The sequence below is a fragment of the Magallana gigas genome, chromosome 1 (genome assembly GCF_963853765.1).
Source record: "Magallana gigas chromosome 1, xbMagGiga1.1, whole genome shotgun sequence".
Lineage (NCBI taxonomy): Eukaryota > Metazoa > Mollusca > Bivalvia > Ostreida > Ostreidae > Magallana > Magallana gigas.
The window spans coordinates 41,634,826-41,653,601 of record NC_088853.1 but is presented as its reverse complement, the minus strand read 5'-3'; the positions used below and the strand labels follow the sequence as shown (position 1 = coordinate 41,653,601).

The 18,776-nt window shown below is 31.8% G+C and overlaps 2 protein-coding genes across 2 annotated transcripts in view; both read right to left on the bottom strand.

Annotated features, from left to right (window-relative positions):
- The window catches only part of LOC105342635 (cell death abnormality protein 1), a 93,209-nt gene that overhangs the window by 27,479 nt on the left and 46,954 nt on the right, over positions 1-18,776 (bottom strand). The gene's annotated exons all lie outside the window — the stretch shown is intronic.
- On the bottom strand, positions 2-13,750 carry LOC136273533 (uncharacterized). The gene is made up of 17 exons (XM_066078090.1): positions 13,612-13,750; positions 12,054-12,120; positions 10,558-10,800; positions 9,955-10,206; positions 7,786-7,923; positions 7,080-7,220; positions 5,492-5,629; positions 5,106-5,203; positions 4,183-4,298; positions 3,673-3,722; positions 2,865-3,133; positions 2,551-2,638; positions 2,191-2,264; positions 2,006-2,042; positions 962-1,059; positions 300-428; positions 2-13 (listed from the first exon to the last, which is right to left on the bottom strand). Exons 1-17 carry the CDS (start codon positions 13,633-13,635, stop codon positions 2-4), a joined length of 1,974 nt encoding a protein of 657 aa, XP_065934162.1. The 5' UTR covers positions 13,636-13,750.

The following is an 18,776-nucleotide window of genomic DNA, read 5'->3' as shown; positions in this document are numbered from 1 at the left end:
ATTAGATGACATGCTACATCAAATTACATTTGCAGAAAACATGTGACATGAAATATTGACTTTTTCAAGTATACTTTGTCAATGTATCCTAAAATATGTATCAATTAATGGTTAATGACAAGTACATATGAGGTTTATAGCAACCACTGAGTTTTAATATCAATCAAATGAAAATTTAATGACATTGTCGATCAAACTGCATTTCTAGACTGTGAAAGAAATGACATCATTTTAATGCATTTAATTATTTGATTATTTTAATGAAAAAATGAAAAGTAGTGCAAAAGACAAGGACTTACCGGTTTATGAAACACTTGTAATTTTCTGACAATATAAAAGGCATAGTGTTTTTCCTGCATCGATTTGACAGAGACCGTGCCATATGTTTCTTTATTACCAAGGTTCGGCCAATATTGATGACATTTCAACTAAACAAAGTAAAATACTTCTTAAAAAAATATCAAAAGTAAACTGAAGTTGTTCATGCTGATTCAAATGTAAATAGTAACATGACCATTTCAACTAATTTCCTTATTGGCAGAATTCACATATAATGTGGAATCATTAGATTTCGTGTTGGCTCAATTTTTGTGGAATTCGTGGTTACCTCTCATCTACGAATTAACATCCTCCCCGAATTAATAAATTAGGGCTTTAAAGTCATATTCCCTTTTGTAGGTATAAGAAAATACACGAAATTACCTCCCCACGAACCTGTAAAATTTAGGCAATCCACGAAAATTGGCCCCCACGAATTTTAATGATTCCACAGTACCTCTTTTGAAGAAAACAAATTATCTTAAGATATGGTGGATTAATTTGGAAAACACAAATTACTTCCAAAATGTATATATTTTTCTTGTGGTTTATTATCAATTTAATCAATCAATTTTTAAGAGCCAAGAGAAAAATAGAGTTGAAAAATAGACCATTCTAACATTAATTTATCATGTTTTAGCACCTTTCTTCCCTCCCTTAGATTTGTTAACATGATTATTTGCTTGACTTTATCTTGGCAAACCATTTCCCAGAAATCGGCCAAAGTACTTTCCTTGGGTCCTGTAATTTAAATAACATTTGCTCGATTAGTAAAATGAAAAGACAATTCAAACAGTACCCAACCTAACATAAGAGCAGACCCCAACTTAACCCCAGGTTCATAGGGGTATTCTCTGGGTGTACTTTTTGAAAATTTGCGTCCACTAGGGTTTTACGTTGAGTCCACTCGAGGTTTACTTTGGGTTTACTTGGATTTTGCTTTTGGCGTCCAGTGTACGTGTATTAGAGTCAGGTATATGGCATTCCTACTAGCTCTGGCTAGTGGGTTAACCCTTTAGCTCGATCGGTAGAGTGCTGGTTTGGCATGCCAGAGGACCCGGGTTCAAACTCCAGCAGAGGCAATAAGTGTCTTTTTTACATTTGGCGTCCACGTTGGGACCTGGGTATTCTCTGGCGGGTGAGAGAGATTGTTTCCAGAACTTCGCCCCACCGGCATTGGCACTCCAGGAGAGTCGGTACGCCTCTTTTCCTGGAGGGGGACAATGTGGTAGAGTCAAGGTATATGGCATTCCTACTAGCTCTGGCTAGCGGGTTAACCCTATAGCTCGATCGGTAGAGTGCTGGATTGGCATGCCAGAGCGGAGGCAATAAGTGTATCTGTTACATACGCACGGCAGTGTGAAGCAGACCCGTCTTCTATCTCACCGCCTGTATTTATTGCAAATACACATGTAGCGTCTGTTTTCAGGGGTATACTTTTGACTGAGGTTTACTCTCTATGTTCACTCTGGGTTTACTTTGGGTTTACCCTGAGTTTACTGTGGGTCCACTCTAGTCAGCCCGGAGTAAACCCAGAGTAGACCCCCAAAAGTAAACACAGTGTTTTGTTGGAGTTTACGTTTCGTTAGGTCGGTACTGTCTTTAAGAGAGCGGAAAATACTGACAGCTGCTAATTTTTATAATTATCCCTATTATCAATACAATGCATAATTAATGCATGTTTTACCTTGTGATGCAATGTATTCGTTTTTGCGTTCATTTCCCTATAAAAAATATATATATATATATTTATAATTGGGACAAACTATGCCATGCGTTGATGACAACTGCTCAATTTGAATTACTCACAATACGTACTGATTTATCTTTAAAATAACAAAAAAATAAAATAAAAAGTACATGTATGCTTACATCAAGGTAATTAGCGTTTATATAATCGTCAGCTGATCCTGCATTCCTCCTTAGAATCACTCTTGAATGATCATCTAAATTGATTAAAAAATGACAATTATAATGATAGAAGGATCAGTGATATTCATTTTTTTTAATTTTCAGAGTTCAGTTTTTTTTATCAAGTTATTCAATTTGTTATTTAATTTTTAATGTATAAAAATGTCACACCATGAAATAGAATCAATCAGGAAAACAGATACATAACTGAAAAAAAAATGTTTACCATATTGACCAATCAGGAGCTTTTAGATTATAAGTATACTAGGTACATGTATTCTATGGCTAAGTTTTTAGAAATTTTGTTTTACAATTACTTACAGGGAAAAGTCGCCTTAAATCTGTTTTTGGGAACGTTGACGTTGAGTTTCCCGATGTCACATGGGTATCTTTCACCGTATGGTAGAGACTAAAAAACGACAACCTTTACGATGAAAATTAAAACAAAAACAAAAAACAAACAAGTCCGATATCATCTGTCATTATTCCTATTGTGTCACAAAGGACACTTTTTATTAACAACATTGTGTAACTTACTATATTTACTGTAGACATTTAAGCAACTATTTAACAAATTATGACAACATATCATAAACTACTTACTAGATATAAGCATGACTGTTTGAAAAACTTACAGCATACTCTCTTTTGAATCCATCATTTTCAGCCTTTTTCTTTTTCATAATGACAGAACCGATGTCCTTTGTTAAGAAGTCGGGGCAATAAAGCTCATTAACATACATATCCCCATAAGGATTCTCTTGGTGGATTTTCTCGTCGATGTCAACATCAGGAGGCAAGTCAACATAGGCTTTATCCGTTTCAGTTCTTGCTGAGCTTTCGGCACCTTGCTTGTTTTTGTTGAGATTTGATAAATGCAAATCAGTATTTTCGTACTGCATACCTAGCAAAGAAAATAAAAAAATAAACTCGATTGCAATCAGGCATTTGTTTTTCGATATTAGATTAAAAAAAGATACATAAAAATTGTTTTCAAAAAGAATGTTTACGAAAAACTACAGTTTTACACTTTGTAACTCTATTAATTTGCAGTTTCAACATCAACAATGTTCTTGTCTTCTCATATACTCAGACATGAAAAATATTAGCGAATACAACTTTTATTTTTAATTACATTTAAAACTCTGTTAATTTAGTAATTTTATAAACAAATTATATATTCACGAATTTTCATTTGTCTTTGCCTGTGATAACATTACGAATCGATGTTGTACTATATTACCCATTACTTCAAATGACACCAAATTGAGGCGCCAGAAGGATTTGCTTATTCATATATTTAAATATTTAATCGTACGATGGCTTCCGGCTTTTTTGGATTTGATCACATCCCCGACCAAAATATCACCTCATTATACTCAAAGAATGATTCCTTATTCCCTAGATATAGAAAAGAAAACTGATCTCAATTTTAACACTTACATCTTTTAGGTTTGTGTGGGGGAAGCTGATTCTGATCCTGTCGTCTTTTTCTATATTGAAATGTAAAGATATAAAGATTGGTCGAAAACCTATACTTTGTGACTGCATTTATATATATAACACAATGACGAAACACTGAAACAAATTTTTAGTAGCAATAACATCATAAGTCTGATAATTCAAAATGCATTTATACGAAAATATCATCATCATTATGATAGTTCAGAAACTTTAAAGTGCTCAAAAAATCTGAAAATTAAGTAATTAAATACTTTTTTTGTTAATTATTAAAAAGTCTAAAATAAAAATATGATTAATGTTCTATGTGTGATGCAATTGTACTAAATTGTGTTATTATTAAAAATTTTTGATTCAAAAACACCTTTTGAAGGAAAAAGGAAAAGAAATAGAAAACAAAACAAACACATAAGAAACAAGTATACTTACAGCAATAACGCAACAACTATAACAACAGAAAATATCAACAACAATTCATTCCAAAAAACTTACCTTTTATACACAATGATAACAACAACAGCTGTTGCAAAAACAACCACGATTCCAAAGCACACACCAATGGCAACAGACGAATTGTGTCTTTTTTCTTCATTGGCTTGAGCTTTTTCCTACAGTGTTGGAAAAAATCATTGTATTTAGTTTATTTTTAACCGTATATGTAAAACATGATCTGAAATATTCTCAAAGTTTTATGATGGTAGAAAACAAATTCCAATGAAATGTACATCATTATAAATAATGAGTTTGAAGAGGATTTATGTTTTCCTTGAATGCCCATGTATCGGAAAAATGTCGTGTAATAGTGTCAGACTGACTCCTATACCATGTTTTATTATCAGGAACTACATGTATAGTGTATAAAAGCTTATATAAATTATATATCGTAAAAATAACTTTGTTTTAAAAAAAGCAAAGAAAAAACAACGAAGAAAGAAAGGACATTATAAGAAGTTATACATTATACATCTACTATCATCATTTAAAGCAATGGAACACACATTCTGAAAAAAAAACAAAATCAGAAATTGGTTGAAAGTTTCTTTCTTTAACATTCTAGCAGTTATCCACAGTAGCATGCATTCCTCGCAACAGCTATATCCCATGTGAGACAACAGAAGCATTTTTATATTTTTTTATGTAAACGTATATCTTTTTAATTATTATTGATCATACCGACTTACGTTAATAACACTTAAATATCACATTGATTGGTGATCAATTTTACTTGAATTATTATCAAATCGAACTGGTGATTTATTGATGAAACTAATTTGACTTGGATCGATGAAAAAAACTCACTAAAACTCATTGTACTAAGGTGGGCTTTTTTTAAATAATTAGATAAGTAAAACAATTACATATTTGTATAACTCGAAATTGTACTTTAAGTATGTCACTGGACTTCAATATTGTACCTTTAGACACTTTCCGTTCGTAGCGTTACACGATTGGTTAACACAGGTAGTGCTGCAAGTCAAGTTGCAGTCAGGTCCATAGAATGTATGGTCACATGCTGCATGTATATTTTAAACACATTATATTCCTATCAAAACATATATATGATGGTATTTTCCAACACAATTCTGATATAATTATTAGCATATAATAATCAAATTTTGTTTTCATTAAGATCACTCTATATAAGGGTGTTAACAGTAATACATCTTAATCTAATTTGTTGACTTTTAATTATATATATATATATATATATATATATATATATATATATATATATATATATATATATATATATATATATGAATGCCTTTCCGCATATACTTTTAGTAATGTTACTATTTACGTTTGTCACAGTAATTTCCTTCATAGCCAGAAGCACATCTTGAGGGACACTGTCCAGTTTTCTTGTTACAAGGCTCTCCATATTGACAGTGACCGCACGATTTCTTGCAATTTCTTCCAAAACTGAAGGCATCGCATTCTAGAATAAGAAACAAACTGTTTAATTCAGTTCAATGAAATACATTTTATACAGTTTTTAATTAGAATGATAATGTTTTCTAATATTTTCTTCTTATAATAAAATTGTATGATATATTTATATTTTCAGTACTGTTTAGTTTAGTTTAATGAAATACATTTTATACAGTTTTTGATTAGAATGATAATATTATATAATTTTTTTCTCAGTACCTTATTAGCCCTTTGATTAAAATTGGAAATGTGTGAAGCAAGCAACATACTGTTTACATGTACTTTGAACTGTTTCCCCCAAATAATTATTTTGAGAGATGAACTCAATGGCTACCCAAGTTATATTAGTATGTTCTGTGTTGGGACAGTTTAAGCTTAATAATCCGCGAAGCGGATTCTAAAAAAAGCGTAAATTCCTCCAATACAGGTTATATGAGTATAACTTTGGTAGATATTGAGTTCATTTATTTTTCTTTTTTTTTTTAATTTACTGTACAAATTAAGTGCGTTTTACTTTTAAAAATGATATCAATCCGTTCAAAATTCAAACGTAACGTCAGCGGATTAATACGTTTTTGACGTTGGTGCATTGTGACGAGACTTGTGACGTGCGAATCAGTTTATACCAATTAAATTTAATTTTCTCTCTTATCAAATACCGCGTTACAACTAAAATTAAATTATTATTGTATATTGCATTTAATTTCAAACTGCTGTTATATAGAAACTTCAATTGACAAACCGTGACATACTGTGCCAAAAATGACACTTCTTATCAAGCATTGGATTCATCTAAATCAAAAGTATTAAGGATATGTTATCACTACAAATATCATTTTTCAATGAAATGAAAAGAGTTTTAATTTCACTATTTTGTCGTTAATCGCAATTTCCACCTATGAACAAAACTTAATCGGAGCTTGAAAAGCGTTAAATCAACCCTTGCAATATTCTACATAAAAACTTTATCTTTAACTAATTACCTTAGGTAAGGAACTGAAGCCCAACGTGATGATAAATTTTGACAGCTAAAGGTGACGGTTAGATTTAGTATATTGAACAGTGTGAAATATACATCTGATACGTAGATAACTGAATAGATAGACTTATTTTTTATATCATACCCTTTATCAAACAAGTATTGCGATGTAAAAAAGATGGTAAATAATTTGTTATTTATGCAGTAATTAAACACACAGAAATTCAACACCAAGAATAGTTTCATAATCAACTATTAGATAACTGTTATAATTTGTTGGCAGGACGAATATGCTGGCACTGCATATTTATATATGCATACATTTATATAGGAAAACATATCTTAAGACTAATTACAATGAAATTAATGCACAATTGAAAATTATAAATCCGTTTCATTTTAAACACGAACATATATTTGTTCCAAAAATAATTGCTTAAAATAAGAATCATTATAATAATAACGGTATTACAAATACCTGCATCACACAGAGGAGGTTTCCAGCCCTCTACGCAACCACCATCACATGCACCGGTCTTTCTGTCACATGTCCTGGAGGTGTAACATTTTTCACTGCAGGTTTGCAAACAGTTTTTTCCGTATGACTTTGAAGGACATTCTAAATGAATCCCAAAAGGAAAACAAAATGAATAAAGACCTGTATCCACTGAAAATATGTATACAATTTTTACAACAGATTTTTTTTTCAAAGCTTTTATAGTTGAAACAATGTAATTTTATACTAACTTGTTAAGAATTCTTTAGTAAAATATCATACAAAAGCAATTGAAAAAAAAAATTCATTAAAGTTTTTGATAACTATTGTAATACCCATTTTTTAATTGAGAAAGTACATTTAGAAAAGTTTTTTTTTTTTTTTAAAGAAATTGCCTCTTTTTTTCAATGAAAGTGTTGTCTATAATCGTAAGGGTTTCTACTTTCTTTTTGCATTACAAGTAATTCAATAACTTTATTGATAAGATACATTCTGATACAACAATGTATATTGTGTTGTTGTGTTTATCGTTTTTACACCTAGTTTTACTTGTAATATTTGTATTTTGTTTTTAACTATAATCGTAAGTGCTTTACTTCCTTTCTGCTTTGCAAGCTAATGCAAGCTCAAGTAAATCAATAAATGTATTGCTAGGATACAACAATGTATATTGTGTTGTTGTGTTTACCGATTTTACACATAGTTGAATAATACCCCGCCTCACACCCTTTGAAACAAGCCCCATTGACATGGTCACACTGTTCTCCATTCAAACATTGTCCACATTTCTCTGAACATCCGGGTCCATACGTGTTGGAACCACATTCTGCAAATAAGCATGTACAATACAAACTGTTATAATGAGTTACTAAGTAATATAAATCTGCTTTAGTATGTGCTTAATCATCCATGATAATTAAACCACTTCATACCCACACAAAATAATTAATAGTTTATGGAAAGTATACGCATGTGTTTCTTATGTGTTATTTATTGCATGGTGTTTCGTCATTTTATTAAAACATTGTATCATATACATTTGTATAAACGATATTCTTTCTTAGAAAATTGAAAATTATTTTTACACCTTAAGTGTTCTGTATAGTTATTGTTTTCCATACATATTTGTCGTTGTTGTTCGATTGTCATAGTATCTTGTACGCCAATGATATATTTGGTGCTCATTGTAAGGCTGGGCATACATCAATGTATTTAGATAAACACACAAAACTCTTCGATAAGCTATAGAACAAACCGTGATGTGTATATAATGATATATATTACAAATATATATTTACATGTTGATTTGTTGTCAATGTGATTAACACAAAACTTTTTTTTGGTCACATTCACTATCGTGTTGATTGTTTCTAACAATAATAACCTTTCATCAAATGTTCAAACAGGGATTTAGAATTTCACCCTGTATAAACATATATCGGTATTTACTATTTATTATGTAGGTTTCTTAATTTTAGGGTCAAAATTAGTACTTTGAGTTATTCAAATACCGAATGAAAAAAAAAATTGACCATCAAAAAACTTATAATTAGTGATTTTCTTTTTAATACGTAAATATAAGTAATTGATTGCAAAGTTTAAAAAAATCCCCTGAATATGCACTTGGTTAGTATATCTTGAAAAACCCGACGGGGTCTCTAAGAAGATTTGATCACGTACATGTACCAACCAAGTTCATATAGAGACTTCTCGGAATATTTGATCACTTAGCAACTAAATTAATATCCCGATGACATTTTTAGCTTTGTTATTTATTTCTTGAGTGAAACCAGAAGAAAATTAAAATGAAAATATCGCAGTGTGTTTTTTTCCAAAACGAAGAAGCTTTATTCATTCACCTCAGGTGTTAGGAAGACACTTACAATAATTTGAATTTCATTTTTGTTCAGAAATAAAATAGAAAACTACTTATCATTTACGGAAGCCATAAAAGCAGTACTAATAAAGAAAAAAAAATGTGCATTTGGGCTATTGGTCTGATGTTAAGGTCAGATAAAGAAAGATCATTTTAAAAAGGTATTTGTTATATGATAATGGAAGAAATCATTTTGAGTATATTTCCGATTTATCTAATCAATTACACTGACTAAACATGTAGAGGAGTTCAATCTACACGGACTTATAAGGAAGTGTCCTATTAAAGAAATTGTATATGATAAAGTTTACGAAATCATCCGGATTAGTAGATCGAAATGCGATTTGGAAGCACTTTCCAGATGAGCTAAAACGCATCAAGGAAAACAATATGTGTCAGTGTGAAACCCCACCCCTTTCATTTTCACCCAATTCAGTGTATTTTCTATGGGAAAATATTTTTTAAACAAAAGATTATGTAAAAATTACTAAATTACTGGTATGCTAATTGCATGATGAAACTGATAATGCTCTGCATGGATCTCAACCAGCAGTACTTACGAATGTTGCATGTCGAACCATGATATCCATCTTTACATCCAAAACATTTACCCGTTTCTATATGACAACGACGGTTTTTACATCTAGTTGGACAGGGCAGGTTACATCTTTCACCGAAATATTCAGGGTTAGAACATCCTATGGAATAAACGATGACTTATCAGACATTTTGCTTTAAACAGTTTGAATACATAATTTTACAGCAAAAGATCAATGAAAGAAGTTTTGTCTGTCTTTTATTCAGCTTAAAGCTATTGATGGCGTCATTCATTGCATGGTCGTTAATAATAATAAAAAGTCTAATCAGGCACACATTAATATAAAGACCGACAGTTGAATCAAGAAATTGCTTCTTTTCGTATTTCTATATTCTTTTCCATATGCCATGATAATTTATTTTTTATTGTCTAATAAAACGCACCATATACTTCAAATTCGCACAGATCGTTGAAAGCATATTGCGAGTAGTAGGGTGGTAGATATCTTGACTTCCTGTTGTTATAGTAGATGACGTATCTACCGTGGCGAGAACAGTTCAATGTTATTACGGGTGGAATTGTAACTTGGGTAAAGTAGTAGTCCTTAAAACAGAGAACTCCATTTTCTTTGTTTGTGGTGTTCGATATGTAAACAGAGAATCCCAGAAATCTGTTGACAAAACCATTCTCTGGGCCTTTGAAAAGTATGTAAAAAAATATGTTAATAATATGTCATTATTTAAATGCAATGCATTGGATAACCAAATACTGATGTACCAAGTGACCTATCATTGTAGAATTCTTTTCATTTTTTTAGGTAAAGCACTGTTTGGCATACCCCTTGTGAGGGTGTCATGTTGTTAGTAGTGGAAATCCAAAGGAACAAATCAAGAGAAAAATGAGATTCTTTACAAACACTGTTCCCAAGCTATAGGTACATAACAAAGAAATATAAAATTTGCACAATTAAGGGAGAGAAAACTAGTCATACCCCTAAAACACCACCTGTTATGTTAACGTTACACAAAACAGCATTTGATTCTTACCCCAAGGTACATGGTCTGTTCTGTAATATATTGTGATGTGATGAATGCCCAATATGGCTCCAAGGTCAACACGCCACAGAGCTTCAAGTTGTTTCTCTGCAGACACACTGCACTGTTGTCCAAAAAAAGAGAAATCTGTTTTTAATCCATCAACCGCATTTGACGCGTCCACAGTCGCCGCAGGGATGTGTCGATTTATGTATGGATGTGTCTGGCAAGCTTTCTTGTTTAAAGCAATGTTTTCTGAGAAAAAAACCACATTTCTTAAAGCAGACATTTCATAGGTCATATCTAAAGGCTAACCCCTACCAGACGAATATTGCATAGACTGTAACTAAAAAATTGTCAATGACTTAAAACTCATCAGAATTCCGTTGTATTAAACGGTAATTATACATTTAGGAAGTCCTGAAAGTCGTTTACACCAAAAAGTAAGGGTTATGTACGTTTGGACGTCAATACAATCTGCAATAAAAGCGGGAGGCCGATCTCGCTGCATAGCTAACTATGACCTAATCTGCCTCTTTATGACCAACCAATGGTTAGGCCATAGGCTGCAGTTTGTACAACAACGAGCATTAAATATTACAGTACATCTTAACAGAATAGGAATGAAGAATAACTAGCACTATACTATTTGCAATGCATTTATTTTAATAAATTCCATCGGCGGTTTAACTTTACAATACCTATTTAAGTTGATACAGCCGACTCGGGTGACACCGGACACATTTATGTGTCGATAGAGAAAAAGGACGAAAATATATACAGTACCGATCAGACCCGACCTAATAGAAAATAAACCCCAACTAAACCCCGGGTTTACTCTCTGGTTTTACTCTGGGTTTACTCCAGGTTTCCTACAGTGAACCCAGAGTAAACCCCGTGCAAACCGAAAGTAAACCCAGAAAGGACACAGAGTTAACCCCGATAAGAAGTTAACCTTTGAAAACACACGCTACATGTGTATTCGGAATATACAAGTGGCAGGGATTACAGGCAGTAAGATGGTAAGATAAAATACAGGTCTTCTTCACACTTCAGTGCGTACAGTTGACTTCAAAAGCAATTTTCGAGTAAACCCAAAGTAAACACACAGTGGATCCAAACTGTCAAAAAGTAAACCCAGAATAAACCCAAAGTAAACCCAGAAAGTAAACCCGGGGTTTAGTTGGGGTTTACTTTGGTGTTATGTTGGATCTGACCGGTACCGTATGTTAGATATTTCGTTGCTTCCTTTTAGGAGAACGTATTTTTTGATACAGTAACATAATAGCCACTATTTGTGCCGTGTTAAGATACTAATAAGTCATTTAATCAAAATACAATGGTTGATTTAATAAGGTTAAATTATTTTAAATATGAACCCTTCGAATGTCATAGAATGTCTCAAGGCAATTCTGAAATAATCTTTGCTTGTTTTTATCTCAATAACTACCACATTTAACGGCTCCCCAGTTTGTGTATGTAAAACTTTATAAGCATTCTAAACGTACCATACGTAAATGCGATCGATGGTAAGGTGAATAGAAGAACTGCATTTATCATCGTTTTTGAAAATGCCTGCAAAAAAACACACACAAAAAAACACAGTTACAGAAACAAGTACAAAACAACTTTAAAATACAAAAAGTCATCAACATTTATCTAATATTATGGAAAACTCTTTGACAGCTAAGACTGAATGATAAAGTATAGGCTTTGGATTAAAATATCCCTGAAAGTTAACAAATCCGTGGACCTGCATTTAATAACTTTACCTAAAAAAAGTTTTCTTCAAGACAATTATTCTAGTCATCTGTTTAATCGATGGGAACGGAGATATCCTTTTGAACATTATGTTATAAAGCGCAACAATTTAAAATTGTTTTTCCTCCAACTAGAATGGCCTTTCTTTAAACGGCGACCGTCAAACTTAGACAGCAACATAAAGGGAGATATGTCTTTTTAACTAAAACGGTCCAACATACTGTTTAGTCCTAATATATTTATAGTAATTCTCTTTTTCAGTGTTGTTTACATTGACGACTTCTTTGACCAATGGAAAAGAGAGACTAGCACCGGCAGAGCGCAAAATGAAACGAATATAGCTGAGTTTCAACAATACTTTTAGAAGCAAAGAGTAAAGCATATATGTGTTTAAAGAGTATGTAATAGAAAAGAGGATATTTATTATTTTGAACATTTCAACAGGGGCATTCTGAAAAGTGATGGCAGTTACTGCGAAGTTATTTCACCTTAGGGTATTTGTCAATAAATTTGGAATAAACCGACTCATGAAAAGTACACAATTTAAATACTCAAAGACGCTGTTTTTACGGACAGGAAAATAAATAAATGCAATGTAGCCACTTCTGCTTAAACAAAATGAGTAAATCAGGATATTTATCACTCTACTATCAGTACATAGCCTGATATTCAGACACTGTACATCAATACTTCACAAAGACTATTGACAAATGTTCATTTTGCTGAAGGAATGTAATTTTGTCACAAATGCAATGAAACTATGCATGAAATGACGAAATAAAATGTTTTTGATGACAAATAATAATGAAAGTAAATCAAACAGGTTGTAGAAAAATGTGCAGTTTAAAAGAAGCTTTATGTGATGTGGTGTAGTATGTTTAGAATTACTTACAAAAATTTATTTTTAGAAACTACCACAAAAAGAAAAACAATGAACAAAACATGTGGTATGAATGGTTCCTTTTATACTCAAGCATACACAAATTCATAATCTCTCTACGGAATTTTACATTTAAGAGAGAGAGAGAGAGAGAAAGAGAGAGAGAGAGAGAAAGAGCGCGAGAGCGAGAGAGAGAGAGAGATTAAACTCCAAACAAGGAATATAAAACTGAAAAGATAGTAGTTGTATATTTTTATATCAAGCAAGCTCGGAAACGTACCGATATCATAGTCCCGTGGGATAACGGAATTCGCATTAAATATATATGTATATCAAGCGCTCCAGCTACATATTTTTTTAAGATAACACAGGGATCTAACTGGCAAATATTAAACACATGTTACATGGCTTCGGTGGCGACATACCAGCATATTCATCCGAGGATACATTAAAGCCCTGATGTGTTATGTCGCCCAATTCTGAAGACTATACCGTCACCAAGCAACAGATTTCCTGGTATTCACCCTGAAAAACGTGTAATATGTGTTAATATATAACATTTTAAAAAAATCAGTCAAAGAACATATTTACCGCATTATAAAGTGCATTTAATTAATACATCTTCATATTTTAAAATTCAATGTGTAATGTTTTGTGACCGTTATCTTTTAACGTAAAGACTATAAAAGCGATCGACAGTAGATTCACAAAATGATATTTGTTTTCCTTCAAAATGAACAAATTAAGTAACGTCCTCTGAATAGCTGACGCTGCACTGATTTGTTTTATTCTCAAGGAACTGTTAACGTTTGCTTATCTAAATTTTGAACCGGACGTCATTAATACATGTATGCATAATTATTGCACGCGATGGTGGTATACATGTAACAATTTGGGAGGGAAATTTGACCTTTTCCTGTGAAATATAACTGTTTCCAGGAGGAAAGATTATCAGTATCTTGCCTCGAATATGTTGAGCATGCCCATGCGTATCGTGTAAACTGAGAGACAAAAAATCCATATGCAGGTGATGAAGGTATATTGTTACATAAGTAAGGAAATTAGACTATAGAAAAATTAGTCATCACGTTTATCATACAGTTTTGTTGTTAGGTTAACGTTAATGTCCCTTTCAAGTAAAACAGATGACACAAACAGATTACACTGACTCTGTGGTATTTTTTATTTCAAGCTCACTGGGGTATCTCGAGGCGACGTGAATATGGCAGTAGCAATTGCTGATTGATAACGCGTCGTCAATATACCTGAATGTTGAGTTGAGGCCACGGCAAATTTTATTGTTTATTTTGTTTTATTTTTTCACGTAAAAGTTTTATTATAATAAAATCTGCTTCGTATGAATATAAAGATAAGACTGCTAACAACTGGGCGCAATACCAATGGGTATTCAAACAGATTGTTTGAAATCCTCATTTCCAAAACGACAAGTTTATCAGAACCTTTTTAATATCCACTTCAGAGTAGTACTTGTGTGCACACTCCAAATCGTTTTAAACAAAGCACTTTTGAATATGACCTATGACAAGGTAAGTAAATTTACGTGATCTATTTTTATTGAAAAAGAAGCTTTCAATGATGTACAAAATCCTGGACTTTAATTTATCGTGGGGAAGGGGTGGAAGGGGGGGGGGGGGGTTCTTTGAATGAAGTGTAGAGAAGTCGAAAATGTTTCTGTTATTGATTTTTGTAAAATTTTGGGATTGAGGACGTTATTCGACTCTGCTACATGTACCGACATGCATTTTTAACACAATATCAGTTTTATTAGATGGACTTTAAATTTTTTTAAGGTGGCTCTATACACCCACAGTTAATTCCAATTTTCAATAGAAGACCACAAAACATATACTTATCAAATATTAAAATGATGATAGGGATACTGTAGGTATTTTTAAAGAATTTTTTAATGTTTTTTCGTGTTTTTGAAAAATATTTTTTTAAAAGACAGCTAATAACAAACTGAGAGAAATTTGTTTGTCATATGATGGATATTTCCTTCGGACACATACAAAAAAATATAACACTTCTTAACATTCAAAAATGTTATTATTGCAATTTTTTTAGTATTTCCCCAAAACATAATTTTTCATATTTTCTTACTCTGTTGACAAATCATCTGAAAAAGTTGCTTGATGTTATAATAAAATGTATTTTAATAAATGTGACATAAAAAATTGAATGAAAATCATTGCAAATAAACACAAAAAAATATTTTAAATTTTATTTGGTATGAACGTTCCTCAGGTAAGGGTTATCGTTCCTAAGTCCCAAGGCCCAAACACCTTGGGGACTTTTCATTTTTGAGTTGAAGAAAATTTCCTAAATATAATGTTGGAATGATAAATACATACATATTTCATTATAGACGTTGCCCTGTATAAGTAAATATATTCGATTTAATGCAAAACTAAGTCAAATAAATAAAGGGGAACATTGACTAGGCTAGTAGGATTTATGTATCCCAACCTGAGAGAAATTCAAAGCAACCCTCTCATCCCCGTTAGGTGTCGATATTAATGTGCATTAAAGTATATTATAATTGAAATATTATCACCGGTTTAGAATTTTCTTTCACGGTATTCAACCAAAAAATACGTTTTAGAAATTTTCGGAAAGATAAATTTTTTTTTGTTCCCAGAGGGAATCGAACTCATGACCTACTGGTTTCTAGAGAACCCATTAACCCACTGCGCTACGGTGCAACATATCGATTATGGTAAAGAAACTCTTTAAAAATTTATAATTTATTTTATTGTTTATTTCGATAAATAATACCACACAACGTGAAGGTGTCATATACCACATTACTTGTAAGTAATGAATTTTCCAATTATCAAATTAAATCTATTCATTTAACAAATTTTTCAAAAGAGCGGTTCCCATACAGTTCGCCTCAGTTTAAATCAGCCAGTACCGGAATTGAATGCTTCCAGATTTACTTTTTTGCGTACTGCGTCATCAAAAAGTGGTTGATAAACTCATATTATCATTTTACGGATTAAGTGAATATGCATAGATTTCATATTCATAGCGAGTTGGTTTTACATTTTATATTTCGACTCTCTCTTTCTCTTTGTCCTTAAGTATAATAAAATAAAATTTGGCAATTTAAGAAAAAAAGACATTTTCAAGATAAATTGAACAAGTGAAAAGTTGTCAATGTGACAGCAAACCTGGTTTTATTTTATGTGAACTGTATCCATAATCCATGCCAACCTGTATCCAGTAAAATGGAGTACCCTTTATGCAACATTTTGCCAAAAAATGACTTAGTTCAAAGGATAGAATATTTTTCATAAATAATCAGAAATGAAAATCCTAGCACTATTCACACCTCTAATATATGTACAATTAATCTGCAAAAGAACAACTTCCTATCTTGAACACTGTAGGAGGAGTTTTCCGTTCAATGAGGGTACCCTTTTGGCAGCCGCCCGCCCGCCCGCCATTTTCACCTTATTTATAACCGGGTTTTTTCGATGGAAAACCCGGTTAAAAATATAACCGATTTATACAAAATGTACATATAATTCAATAAATAATACTATTATATCACGAAAATATTTCCATTCTTTCATGCACACTACCTGCGATCAGAAATGAACACATAACATATATATCTTTCTTATCTTTATCATCTTGCCCTTCTTACTTAATTGAAATATTCTTGATCGTACATGTACATCACTTGTATTACGTACCTGATATATGTTAGGCAATTACTCAGTCACCTTTAACAATAATAAACATAGAACAATAATGAAAATCACTGCTTATAAAAACAATTTGTTTCCTTGATATATTTTGTATGCTTATGAGAAGCGAGTAAAACATTCTGTAAAATACAACTAAGAACCTGGACTCACCTATGCATTGGTTAAATCACCCAAAATTGAAATTCTAAGACGAAGAAAATCACAACTGAGATCCCCCAGTAAAGAAGCGTTTTACTAGACCAGGAAGCAATATTCTTTCTTATATGTATAACACTCAAACAATTTCCCCACACAACATTTGATAACTTACTGAAATATCACTAACAAAGGAGGAACACAAACAATTCCACAGTTCATACTTAGAACGATAACAAGTGCTTCAATAATTCTTTACATATATGAGCTAATTTCTTTTGATCTTTTTTAAAGTTTTTATTGATTCGATTTTTGCCTAGGGTCTTGCAACTTTTATTATATTGTGCATTATTATGTAATAATTTAATTCTGGTTGTAACGTGGCATTGATTGTTAAATTAAATAAGTTAAATTTGTATAACCTTGTTTGCACGTCACAAGACACGTCACAATGCACCAAAGTAAAAAACGTACTAATCCGTTTGACGTTACGTTTGAATTCTGAAAAGATTTATATCATTTATACAAGTAAAACGGACTCAATTTATACAGCAAATTACAACAAATTAAATTATAAGGAATTAACCCAATATCTCACCAAGTTATACAAGTATAACCTGGGTTGGTGCAATTTACGTTTTTTTTTATAATCTGCTTCGCGGATTATAAAGCAAAAAATGCCCCAACCCAGGTTACACTCGTATAGCTTGGGTAGACATTGAGTTTATTTCGTAATTTTACAATTGTAGCATTATTAGCCATTCCCTTGTTGTAGTGAATGACCATTGCATATTGAGAGAAAAATTATTTGCACGTTTTTGTTTAACTGTATTAATTGCTTGGTGGTGATGGTATTTGTATTTTGAAAATCAAAGTGCGAAAGAGAGTAGAATAGTTGTAAATATTTGCTCAAAAGAATAAACAACGTCATCTGACGTTAAAGGTCTTTTTTTTTTACAGTAAACGAAGAGACATGCGGTAAAACAATTAAAAAGAATGGAGGAACTAACTTATGATCAAACGTGAACAAATTAGATGTCAAGTGATACAGTGCTAGTTTCAATTGTATGGTAAAAAGTACAAAATACTCAGGGTGATATCAAGATTGGGTATTTCTATTAACTGTGCACGTCATCTTGACGTCGTGTTTTCAACGTTACCGTACGGCGTGAGGACAAAACATGTTGTTTTCAAAATCGGTTAACAAAATACCTTTTCATCAAATAGAATTAAACTTTATATATCAATCAAATAAGTGTTTGTGCATAAATTAATGTTTGTTATAACTATTTTAAAAAGTATATGATAGACAGTCAAAATCTTCTTATTCTTTATTTGACCTTCGTGCACTTTTTCCAAGGAAAAATAATGATTGGAATTTTGAGATAGTGTCTTCTTTTTTTTTAAAACAAAAATAATTATCCAGTTTTGGGGGGAATGGGTGGATGAGTGGAGCTACTAACTTTTTTTTTTTTTTTGCTTTTTATTACTTTTTGTACGTGTGTTAGATTGTCCCTCTTTCACATGATATAATTTTTCTGGCTGATTCATTACTTTGTTTTTAATGAAGAACTCTTTAAGACAGCAATTAAAAGAGAGTACATAAGTGCTTGCATTTTTTCTAACGACGTTAATAGGCTTAGAGTACACTTAAGTAGGCTATAAAAAGATGATGGTTAGAGCAGTTAAAACTCTGGCAGAAAAAGGAAGTAAAATAT